Raw genomic sequence first — 12,642 nt, 5'->3', positions numbered from 1 at the left:
GGCACCCTGGGACGGTCCTTGCCACGCAGCCTGGCGAGGGGCAGAGTCTTCCCCTCGGACAGTGTGGGGCAGTCAGAGCCGCCCCCTTGTCATGGGAAATTCACCTGGACCCACGCCACTGCCGAGAGCCACCCTCTCCCAAAGAGCCAGGTGCAAACCCCCTCCTCCCAGGGCGCTGGGTTCCTAACTCCCATGGGCTGCCCTTCGAGGCCGTGAGAGGAGCCGCCTGGGCGTGTGCAGCGGCTCAGAACCAGGCCCGAGGCGGGTGGGTTTTCAGCACAGGGCACCTCCCTGGCCTCAGGACGGCCCCCCCCCCCATCCCTTCCGCCCGCTGTCGGGCCTCGCCCGGACAGCCTGGCTCTTCCCTGAGACGCTACAAGGAGCTTCTGGAGCACACGCCAGGCACTGTATTTCCACTGCGCTCGTGCTCCAGCTTCTCAGCAAAGACTCAGCACAAACCCCGGTGCGGAGGGGTAGGAGCATCGGGCCCCAGGAGCACCGGGCCCATGAACAAGAAGCCCCACAACCTGCCCGGCTTAGCCCGGGCCCCGTCCCCAGCATCTTGCGCTGCGCCCGCCGCCAGCCGCTCTACGGCGCCGCGTCCTCGGGACCAGGCTCTCCCTCGGCCGGGGCCATCTCGAGGCCCTCCCGGCGCGGCGCGGCTCCTCTCCGGCTCCTGCCCCGCTGAGCCAGCCCGCAGGCCAGCACGGCCAGCAGCTCGCCCGCCAAGATGGCCACGGCCGCCAGCGCGATGAGTCTGGCCAGGGGGCTCTCTGCAACGGCAGGCGGGAGGGGGCAGGTTACCTGGCGGGGCCGCGGACGCCGCTGCGACCAACCCGAGGGAAGCCTGGCCCTGGGTTCTGAGCGGGCCCCCGCGGGAGCCCCCAGGATCCAGCCCGCTCGGCTGCCAGGGCCCAGGAGCGCGGGGTTTGGCCCCGCCGGGGCTGAGAGCCCCTCCCCCCAGGGCGGCAGGGCTGGGCTCAAGGGATTGAGGTGCCTGAAGCTGCAGCTAAGCACTGAGCTGGAGCACCGCAGAACAGGGCCTGCCTGCCCTGCCCAGAGCCAAGGGGAGTTAGGAGCCTGTCTGAGTCCTGGATCTTTAGGGGGCCCCAAAGCCGTTGGAAATCCAACCTCCTGTGCCGGGTGTCGGGCAGGCTCAGCCAAGGCCCGTTTCCCATGTTCACCCAACAGAACCCGGCTGGAACGGTTCCCCCTCCTTGGGCAGCCGCTAGCCACTAGCCTGGGCCACGCAGCTGGGCCACCCCCACCAGGCCCTGCCTGCTCAGGGCTCCTTGGGGAGGGAGCTGAGCCAGTGACACCCCCCCCCACAACCCTTTAAATGTGCTGCCAGTGCCGGGCACTCACCGGCCTCCCGCAGCTCCGCCGCCGAGGAGTTGCTCTGCAGCCGGGGCCCGCGCGGCGCCAGGTCCAGGCTCGCCTGGCAGGTGACCTGCTGCCCGTGGTCCCAGCGCCCAGGGCTGATCTCGTGGGTCACGGTGACGCTGTCGGGCTCGTTCCCGGGGCGGGTCCGGAAGGTCTCCGTGTGCAGGGCCCGGCCCCCCCGGAGCAGGGTCACGCTGAGGTGTCGGACGGGAGCCACGTTCAGAACCCGGCACGTCAGGTTATAGGCCCGGCCCAGCTCCATCGCGGGGCAGCGGCTCCAGCACCACCCGCTCCGGCGCCCCTGGAGCCAGGGAAGCAAGGACCCGAAGGCTGGTTAGTGGGGGGCTGCCGGAAGGGGCAGGCTGCGCCCCAGGCAGCTCCCCACAAGCAGGAGCGCTAAGGGGGCTGGGACGTGGGCGGCTCCCCTCGGGAGCTGGACTGAGACCCAGCAAGTCCCGCCCGACGGCGGCCAGAGGACTCCCCGCAGGCGCTGCCTGGCTCAGGGGGAAGGAGCCGGTGTCCCAGGGGGAAAGGCCTCGGCCCCTCCCTGCTCCTAGACGGGCCAGGCCCCTGCCCCAGGGCCAGAGGGGAGCGGCACCTCCTGGAGGGGAGGGGTTCCCTGCACAATTGCCCCTCCCCTCCCAGCCAGCCTGGGCCCACGCCGGGGCCCCATCTCAGCTGTGCAGCGAGGTGTCCGTGTCCCGAACCCTGCGCTGCCCAGAAACCCTCCGGGGCCCCGAGCCACCCGGCCCTGCAGCTGGGAGCCCGCGGCACGTACGGTAAACGGAGAGGTTTGTAGATGCGATGGTCACGTTTTCACCAGGGCAGGCGACGTGGCACTGAAGGGTCGACGCCCACTGCGTGATGTTGGTGAGGTGAAAGGCCGTCCAGCCGGGCCCACGTTCAGTGCTGTTTTTTGTGAGCGAGGTCTCCAGGATCCCCGGGGCAGAAGAGTCGTTACACATGTGCTGCAGTTAATCCAGAGGGACCCTCCGTGCTCCACCACGGGGCTTCCGCGACACGTGCACCTGGGACGAGCCCTGCGCGGCCCCTGAAACGGCCAAGCCACCCGTCACGCTGGGGCCTCCCGCTCAGTGGAACCCAGCACGGAGGCCTTCAAACCCCCCTGCCCTCCCACGGCCAGAGAGAGACCCCCAGAGTCCTGGCTCCCAGCCCCCCTGCTGTAACCACTAGGCTCCACTGCCCTCCCAGGGCCGGAGAGAGACCCCTGGAGTCCTGGCTTCCAGCCGCCCTGCTGTAACCACTAGGCCCCACTGCCCGCCCAGGGCCGGAGAGAGACCCCCAGAGTCCTGGTTCCCAGCCGCCCTGCTGTAACCACTAGGCCCCACTGCCCGCCCAGGGATGCTGTAAGAAGGCACCTGCATTACCAATAACTCCCTGTGGCCCATCCCGCCGCAGTTCCCGGGCGCAGGCCGCTGTGCGGGGGCACTCACCGGGCAGCGCCAGGAGAAGCAGCAGCGCCAGGCAGCCCCTGGGCGAGTGACACTGGATCCGCCGGGGACTCATGGCTGAGGAGGGGACGGAGAGAGCAGGGCTCAGGCTTCCTTCCCGGAGCCCCTGGCAGCCCAGCCCGGCACCCGCCAGGCCCTGGGGAGGCGCGGAGTGCGTGGCTGGGCCTGGGAACGCAGAGACAGGCTCAGCCCTGAGCCCATCTGGCGCGGTATCTGGTCTCCAGCCGAGCCCAGTCCCTTCTCCCAGACCCACTGCAGGAGGAAATGAGGGAGCCCTGCCCCCTATGGGACATTTCCTGCTGATCTGCACCTGTTAGAGCTCAGCCCAGCCCCCACCCCTGCTCTAACCACTAGGCCCCTCTCCCTTCCATAGCCAGAGTATGAGGCCAGGTGCCCTGGCTCCCAATCCTGCCCACACTCGTAGCCCCACTCCCTACCAGAGCTGGGGAGAGAACTGGAGCCCTGGTTCCCAGCCCCCCCTGCTCTAACCACTAGGCCCCCGTCCCTTCCGGAGCCAGGGAGGGAGCCCAGGCGCCGTACCTCCGGCGACGTGTGGCTGGGTGGGCCGGAGCAGGCGAAGGCGGAGCGGGTGCGGGCGCCCAGCGGGCAGCGGTGACCCCTCTGCACTGCGCAATGGAGGCGCTGGGGGCGGGTTGTGCCGCTGCCGGAGAGGGCCTGGCAGCGAGTGGCGCGGGGCAGCGCGGGCAGGGCGTGTGGAGCTGTCTGCTGGGCGAGATAAGGGGCGTCGGGGGCCCTCCCGCTGGCCGGCTGCCCGGGGCCCTGCCCTACAACGGGGCGCAGCCCCAGCCCGGGGAGGTTCTCCTGCCACCTCGCGCCGGCGCCCCCCGGGCTGGGTGACCCGGGGCCCACGCTGCTCCACGGACGCCCCCTGCGAGCGCCTGCCCACGCGGCCTGGGCACCGGAGCAGGGGCGGGAGCGGCAGGTGGGAGCCACCAGGCCTCCGGCCCCCGGAACGGCCTGGAGCAGCCTTGAGCCGGGGGCCTCCGGCCAGGGTGCGGGGCGAGGGGGATCCTGGCACCACGGCGCAGGCTGCAGGCGGCTGCTTTCACCGCTGGGCTGGGCTGGGGGCGTCTGGCTCCTCGGTCCCTGCCCGACTCCCCCCCCTCCGCTCAGCTCTGCTGGGCCCAGGGCTGTGTGTGTCATGCCCCCGCGCCCGCCCGCCCACCTGTGAGCAGAGTCCTTTCACTTTCGTTTCCTCCCCCAACGGCTGCACGTGTGTGTGAGCGCGCACCTCGGGGTCTGCACGCACACTTGTGCATGGTGTGCGTGCACAGACGTGTGTCTGGTGTATCTGCGTGTTCACATGCACGTGTCAGTGTGCACGGGCGCCTCTATGCACGTGTGTGTCTGCATGGACATGTCGGTGTGCACGGGCACGCTGGGTATGCACGTGCGTGTGTGCGCACAAGGGTGTGTCAGGAGGGGTGGGCAGGCTCACACTACGTGGGGCTGAGGCCCAGCCTGGGGGGGCCTGTTGGCCCCTTCATGGCAATGCCTGGGCCGCTTGCTTTGGCTCGGGGCCCCCACCTCGCTGTGGCCCCCTTGCCCGGGATCCAGGCAGCTCCCCGGAGCCAGGGCAGGGCTGTTAGCCCACGGCTGCTGGGTGGAGACCGGCCCAGGGACGCTTGGCTCCGGGCAGCCGGGCCAGGGACGGGAACTGACCCTTGTGCCTAAGTGCCAGGCCACGCTGCCCTAGCAGAAGCCTTCCTAGCTGGCCTGACTCCCCCCGATGCAGCCACCTCTGGGCTGGAACAGGACAGCTGTTACCCCGCCCCCCCCGGTGGGTGTGACGGCACCTCGGGGAGCCCCCCCCGGTGGGTGTGACGGCGCGTCGGGGAGCCCCCCCCGGTGGGTGTGACGGCGCCTCGGGGAGCCCCCCCCCGGTGGGTGTGACGGTACCTTCGGGGAGCCCCCCCCCGGTGGGTGTGACGGCGCCTCAGGGAGCCCCCCCAGTGGGTGTGACGGCGCGTCGGGGAGCCCCCCCCGGTGGGTGTGACGGCGCCTCGGGGAGCCCCCCCCGGTGGGTGTGACGGCGCGTCGGGGAGCCCCCCCCGGTGGGTGTGACGGCGCCTCGGGGAGCCCCCCCCGGTGGGTGTGACGGCGCCTCGGGGAGCCCCCCAGTGGGTGTGACGGCGCCTCGGGGAGCACCCCCCCCCGGTGGTTTCTTGGTTCTCAGACACGGCGCAGCGGGGGGCTGGGCGCTGACACGGGAGCCCCGGCAGAGCCTGAGTCCTCTTGAGGGGGGCACAGACCCCTGAGCCCCCCTGCCCTGGGCTTAGTCTGCTCCCTTCACGCTGCCGCACTCAGCCTGCCCTGTCACCCCCCCAGGCCGCCCCCCTTCCTCACTTCAAACCCCGTCCCCTGGCCAGAGGAAGGCGGCTGGGCCCTTGGCTGCGGGTCTTGGCTCAGCCGCCCCCCCCCCCCCGCCCCCGGGCCCTGCACAGACACACACAGAGCAGCGCAGGGTCCCACAGGCAGACCCCCCCCCCCGGGCCCTGCACAGACACACACAGAGCAGTGCAGGGTCCCACAGGCAGACCCCCCCCCCCCGGGCCCTGCACAGACACACACAGAGCAGCGCAGGGTCCCACAGGCAGACCCCCCCCCCCGGGCCCTGCACAGACACACACAGAGCAGCGCAGGGTCCCACAGGCAGACCCCCCCCCCCCGGGCCCTGCACAGACACACACAGAGCAGCGCAGGGTCCCACAGGCAGACCCCCCCCCCCGGGCCCTGCACAGACACACACAGAGCAGCGCAGGGTCCCACAGGCAGACCCCCCCCCCCGGGCCCTGCACAGACACACACAGAGCAGCGCAGGGTCCCACAGGCAGACCCCCCCCCCCCCGGGCCCTGCACAGACACACACAGAGCAGCGCAGGGTCCCACAGGCAGACCCCCCCCCCCCCCGGGCCCTGCACAGACACACACAGAGCAGCGCAGGGTCCCACAGGCAGACCCCCCCCCCCGGGCCCTGCACAGACACACACAGAGCAGCGCAGGGTCCCACAGGCAGACCCCCCCCCCCCGGGCCCTGCACAGACACACACAGAGCAGCGCAGGGTCCCACAGGCAGACCCCCCCCCCCCCGGGCCCTGCACAGACACACACAGAGCCCCCCCCCCCCCGGGCCCCTGCACAGACACACACAGAGCAGCGCAGGGTCCCACAGGCAGACCCCCCCCCCCCCCCGGGCCCTGCACAGACACACACAGAGGCAGCGCAGGGTCCCACAGGCAGACCCCCCCCCGGGCCCTGCACAGACACACACAGAGCAGCGCAGGGTCCCACAGGCAGACCCCCCCCCCCCCCGGGCCCTGCACAGACACACACAGAGCAGCGCAGGGTCCCACAGGCAGACCCCCCCCCCCCCCGGGCCCTGCACAGACACACACAGAGCAGCGCAGGGTCCTACAGGCAGACCCCCCCCCCCCCGGGCCCTGCACAGACACACACAGAGCAGCGCAGGGTCCCACAGGCAGACCCCCCCCCCCCGGGGCCCTGCACAGACACACACAGAGCAGCGCAGGGTCCCACAGGCAGACCCCCCCCCCCCCCGGCCCTGCACAGACACACACACAGAGCAGCGCAGGGTCCCACAGGCAGACCCCCCCCCCCCCCCGGGCCCTGCACAGACACACACAGAGCAGCGCAGGGTCCCACAGGCAGACCCCCCCCCCCCCCCCGGGCCCTGCACAGACACACACAGAGCAGCGCAGGGTCCCACAGGCAGACCCCCCCCCCGGGCCCTGCACAGACACACACAGAGCAGCGCAGGTCCCACAGGCAGACCCCCCCCCCCGGGCCCTGCACAGACACACACAGAGCAGCGCAGGGTCCCACAGGCAGACCCCCCCCCCCCGGGCCCCTGCACAGACACACACAGAGCAGCGCAGGGTCCCACAGGCAGACCCCCCCCCCCCCGGGCCCTGCACAGACACACACAGAGCAGTGCAGGGTCCCACAGGCAGACCCCCCCCCCCCCCGGGCCCTGCACAGACACACACAGAGCAGCGCAGGGTCCCACAGGCAGACCCCCCCCCCCCGGGCCCTGCACAGACACACACAGAGCAGTGCAGGGTCCCACAGGCAGACCCCCCCCCGGGCCCTGCACAGACACACCAGAGCAGCGCAGGGTCCCACAGGCAGACCCCCCCCCCCCCCCGGCCCTGCACAGACACACACAGAGCAGCGCAGGGTCCCACAGGCAGACCCCCCCCCCCCCGGGCCCTGCACAGACACACACAGAGCAGCGCAGGGTCCCACAGGCAGACCCCCCCCCCCCCCGGGCCCTGCACAGACACACACAGAGCAGCGCAGGGTCCCCACAGGCAGACCCCCCCCCCCCCCGGGCCCTGCACAGACACACACAGAGCAGCGCAGGGTCCCACAGGCAGACCCCCCCCCCCCCCGGGCCCTGCACAGACACACACAGAGCAGCGCAGGGTCCCACAGGCAGACCCCCCCCCCCCCGGGCCCTGCACAGACACACACAGAGCAGCGCAGGGTCCCACAGGCAGACCCCCCCCCCCGGGCCCTGCACAGACACACACAGAGCAGCGCAGGGTCCCACAGGCAGACCCCCCCCCCCGGGCCCTGCACAGACACACACAGAGCAGCGCAGGGTCCCACAGGCAGACCCCCCCCCCCGGGCCCTGCACAGACACACACAGAGCAGCGCAGGGTCCCACAGGCAGACCCCCCCCCCCCGGGCCCTGCACAGACACACACAGAGCAGCGCAGGGTCCCACAGGCAGACCCCCCCCCCCGGGCCCTGCACAGACACACACAGAGCAGCGCAGGGTCCCACAGGCAGACCCCCCCCCCCCCCGGGCCCTGCACAGACACACACAGAGCAGCGCAGGGTCCCACAGGCAGACCCCCCCCCCGGGCCCTGCACAGACACACACAGAGCAGTGCAGGGTCCCACAGGCAGACCCCCCCCCCCCCGGGCCCTGCACAGACACACACAGAGCAGCGCAGGGTCCCACAGGCAGACCCCCCCCCCCCCCGGGCCCTGCACAGACACACACAGAGCAGTGCAGGGTCCCACAGGCAGACCCCCCCCCCCCCCCGGCCCTGCACAGACACACACAGAGCAGCGCAGGGTCCCACAGACAGACCCCCCCCCCCCCCGGGCCCTGCACAGACACACACAGAGCAGCGCAGGGTCCCACAGGCAGACCCCCCCCCCCCCCCGGGTCCTGCACAGACACACACAGAGCAGCGCAGGGTCCCACAGGCAGACACCCCCCCCCCCCGGGCCCTGCACAGACACACACAGAGCAGCGCAGGGTCCCACAGGCAGACCCCCCCCCCCCCGGGCCCTGCACAGACACACACAGAGCAGTGCAGGGTCCCACAGGCAGACCCCCCCCCCCCCCGGGCCCTGCACAGACACACACAGAGCAGCGCAGGGTCCCACAGGCAGCCCCCCCCCCCCCCCGGGCCCTGCACAGACACACACAGAGCAGCGCAGGGTCCCACAGGCAGACCCCCCCCCCCCCCCCCGGGCCCTGCACAGACACACACAGAGCAGCGCAGGGTCCCACAGGCAGACCCCCCCCCCCCCCCGGGCCCTGCACAGACACACACAGAGCAGCGCAGGGTCCCACAGGCAGACCCCCCCCCCCCCCGGGCCCTGCACAGACACACACAGAGCAGCGCAGGGTCCCACAGCCCCCCCCCCCCCCCCAGGCCCTGCACAGACACACACAGAGCAGCGCAGGGTCCCACAGGCAGACCCCCCCCCCCGGCCCTGCACAGACACACACAGAGCAGTGCAGGGTCCCACAGGCAGACCCCCCCCCCCCGGGCCCTGCACAGACACACACAGAGCAGCGCAGGGTCCCACAGGCAGACCCCCCCCCCCCGGGCCCTGCACAGACACACACAGAGCAGCGCAGGGTCCCACAGGCAGACCCCCCCCCCCCGGGCCCTGCACAGACACACACAGAGCAGCGCAGGGTCCCACAGGCAGACCCCCCCCCCGGGCCCTGCACAGACACACACAGAGCAGTGCAGGGTCCCACAGGCAGACCCCCCCCCCCGGGCCCTGCACAGACACACACAGAGCAGTGCAGGGTCCCACAGGCAGACCCCCCCCCCGGGCCCTGCACAGACACACACAGAGCAGCGCAGGGTCCCACAGGCAGACCCCCCCCCGGGCCCTGCACAGACACACACAGAGCAGCGCAGGGTCCCACAGGCAGACCCCCCCCCCCCCGGGCCCTGCACAGACACACACAGAGCAGCGCAGGGTCCCACAGGCAGACCCCCCCCCCCGGGCCCTGCACAGACACACACAGAGCAGCGCAGGGTCCCACAGGCAGACCCCCCCCCCCCGGGCCCTGCACAGACACACACAGAGCAGCGCAGGGTCCCACAGGCAGACCCCCCCGGGCCCTGCACAGACACACACAGAGCAGTGCAGGGTCCTACAGGCAGACCCCCCCCCCCCCCGGGCCCTGCACAGACACACACAGAGCAGTGCAGGGTCCCACAGGCAGACCCCCCCCCCGGGCCCTGCACAGACACACACAGAGCAGCGCAGGGTCCCACAGGCAGCCCCCCCCCCCCCCCCGGGCCCTGCACAGACACACACAGAGCAGCGCAGAGTCCCACAGGCAGCCCCCCCCCCCGGGCCCTGCACAGACACACACAGAGCAGCGCAGGGTCCCACAGGCAGACCCCCCCCCCCCCCCGGGCCCTGCACAGACACACACAGAGCAGTGCAGGGTCCCACAGGCAGACCCCCCCCCCCCCCGGGCCCTGCACAGACACACACAGAGCAGCGCAGGGTCCCACAGGCAGACCCCCCCCCCCCCGGGCCCTGCACAGACACACACAGAGCAGTGCAGGGTCCCACAGGCAGACCCCCCCCCCCCCGGGCCCTGCACAGACACACACAGAGCAGCGCAGGGTCCCACAGGCAGACCCCCCCCCCCCGGGCCCTGCACAGACACACACAGAGCAGCGCAGGGTCCCACAGGCAGACCCCCCCCCCCCCCGGGCCCTGCACAGACACACACAGAGCAGCGCAGGGTCCCACAGGCAGACCCCCCCCCCCCCGGGCCCTGCACAGACACACACAGAGCAGCGCAGGGTCCCACAGGCAGACCCCCCCCCCCCGGGCCCTGCACAGACACACACAGAGCAGCGCAGGGTCCCACAGGCAGACCCCCCCCCCCGGGCCCTGCACAGACACACACAGAGCAGCGCAGGGTCCCACAGGCAGACCCCCCCCCCCCCGGGCCCTGCACAGACACACACAGAGCAGCGCAGGGTCCCACAGGCAGACCCCCCCCCGGGCCCTGCACAGACACACACAGAGCAGTGCAGGGTCCCACAGGCAGACCCCCCCCCCCCCCGGGCCCTGCACAGACACACACAGAGCAGCGCAGGGTCCCACAGGCAGACCCCCCCCCCCCGGGCCCTGCACAGACACACACAGAGCAGTGCAGGGTCCCACAGGCAGACCCCCCCCCCCCCGGGCCCTGCACAGACACACACAGAGCAGCGCAGGGTCCCACAGGCAGCCCCCCCCCCCCCCGGGCCCTGCACAGACACACACAGAGCAGTGCAGGGTCCCACAGGCAGACCCCCCCCCCCGGGCCCTGCACAGACACACACAGAGCAGCGCAGGGTCCCACAGCCCCCCCCCCCCCCCCGGGCCCTGCACAGACACACACAGAGCAGCGCAGGGTCCCACAGGCAGACCCCCCCCCGGGCCCTGCACAGACACACACAGAGCAGCGCAGGGTCCCACAGGCAGACCCCCCCCCCGGGCCCTGCACAGACACACACAGAGCAGCGCAGGGTCCCACAGGCAGACCCCCCCCCCCCGGGCCCTGCACAGACACACACAGAGCAGCGCAGGGTCCCACAGGCAGACCCCCCCCCCCGGGCCCTGCACAGACACACACAGAGCAGTGCAGGGTCCCACAGGCAGACCCCCCCCCCCCCCGGGCCCTGCACAGACACACACAGAGCAGCGCAGGGTCCCACAGGCAGACCCCCCCCCCCCAGGGCCCTGCACAGACACACACAGAGCAGTGCAGGGTCCCACAGGCAGACCCCCCCCCCCGGGCCCTGCACAGACACACACAGAGCAGCGCAGGGTCCCACAGGCAGACCCCCCCCCCGGGCCCTGCACAGACACACACAGAGCAGCGCAGGGTCCCACAGGCAGACCCCCCCCCCCGGGCCCTGCACAGACACACACAGAGCAGCGCAGGGTCCCACAGGCAGACCCCCCCCCCCCCGGGCCCTGCACAGACACACACAGAGCAGTGCAGGGTCCCACAGGCAGACCCCCCCCCCCCGGGCCCTGCACAGACACACACAGAGCAGCGCAGGGTCCCACAGGCAGACCCCCCCCCCCCCGGGCCCTGCACAGACACACACAGAGCAGCGCAGGGTCCCACAGGCAGACCCCCCCCCCCCCCGGCCCTGCACAGACACACACAGAGCAGCGCAGGGTCCCACAGCCCCCCCCCCCCCCCAGGCCCTGCACAGACACACACAGAGCAGCGCAGGGTCCCACAGGCAGACCCCCCCCCCCCCCGGGCCCTGCACAGACACACACAGAGCAGCGCAGGGTCCCACAGGCAGACCCCCCCCCCGGGCCCTGCACAGACACACACAGAGCAGCGCAGGGTCCCACAGGCAGACCCCCCCCCCCCGGGCCCTGCACAGACACACACAGAGCAGTGCAGGGTCCCACAGGCAGACCCCCCCCCCCCCCGGGCCCTGCACAGACACACACAGAGCAGCGCAGGGTCCCACAGGCAGACCCCCCCCCCCCCCGGGCCCTGCACAGACACACACAGAGCAGCGCAGGGTCCCACAGGCAGACCCCCCCCCCCCCCGGGCCCTGCACAGACACACACAGAGCAGCGCAGGGTCCCACAGGCAGACCCCCCCCCCGGGCCCTGCACAGACACACACAGAGCAGTGCAGGGTCCCACAGGCAGACCCCCCCCCCCGGGCCCTGCACAGACACACACAGAGCAGCGCAGGGTCCCACAGGCAGACCCCCCCCCCCCCGGGCCCTGCACAGACACACACAGAGCAGCGCAGGGTCCCACAGGCAGACACCCCCCCCCGGGCCCTGCACAGACACACACAGAGCAGCGCAGGGTCCCACAGGCAGACCCCCCCCCCCCCCCGGGCCCTGCACAGACACACACAGAGCAGCGCAGGGTCCCACAGGCAGACACCCCCCCCCGGGCCCTGCACAGACACACACAGAGCAGCGCAGGGTCCCACAGGCAGACCCCCCCCCCGGGCCCTGCACAGACACACACAGAGCAGTGCAGGGTCCCACAGGCAGACCCCCCCCCCGGGCCCTGCACAGACACACACAGAGCAGCGCAGAGCCGGGTGAGGGAGGAAATGGCACTTCCTGATTCGCTTCCCCTCGCCCCGAGGGCCCCAACCTCCGGCCCGTCTGCCCCGGAGCCGCGCTCTCCCCAGCGGCCAAGTCCCCGCCGCGCGGCCGGTCGCCCTTCCCCCCTTTCCTGCACCGCTGGCTGAGCGGGGCTGGCCAGGCCTGCACCCGGCCCTCGAGGGGCCGGCGTCCCGGGTCCCCCCAGCAGTCCGGCACTTCCTGCCTCTCCGCCCCTCTGCCGCGGGGCCCCGGAGCAGGTTTGCCGGCCCGGCCACGGAGCAGGATGTTCCGAGCCCCGTGCGCAAGGACGCCGCATTCCCTCTGCCCCGCCACCGGCCTGGCGCGACCCCCTGGTAGCTCTTTGCCGTCTGCTCT

General features: G+C 72.4%; 1 protein-coding gene across 1 annotated transcript in view; it reads right to left on the bottom strand.

Moving 5' to 3' along the window:
• Positions 1-12,642, bottom strand: part of ICAM5 (intercellular adhesion molecule 5) — a 45,988-nt gene that overhangs the window by 24,596 nt on the left and 8,750 nt on the right. The window contains 4 exon segments of the mRNA XM_075917769.1: positions 1,671-1,684; positions 2,162-2,347; positions 2,350-2,434; positions 3,396-4,055. Of these exon segments, the coding sequence (XP_075773884.1) occupies positions 1,671-1,684; positions 2,162-2,347; positions 2,350-2,434; positions 3,396-4,055 (945 nt within the window).

This window comes from Pelodiscus sinensis, unplaced genomic scaffold (assembly GCF_049634645.1).
Source record: "Pelodiscus sinensis isolate JC-2024 unplaced genomic scaffold, ASM4963464v1 ctg101, whole genome shotgun sequence".
NCBI classification, from domain to species: Eukaryota; Metazoa; Chordata; order Testudines; family Trionychidae; genus Pelodiscus; species Pelodiscus sinensis.
The sequence above is the reverse complement of the archived record's forward strand: the minus strand, read 5'-3'. Positions and strand labels throughout refer to the sequence as shown.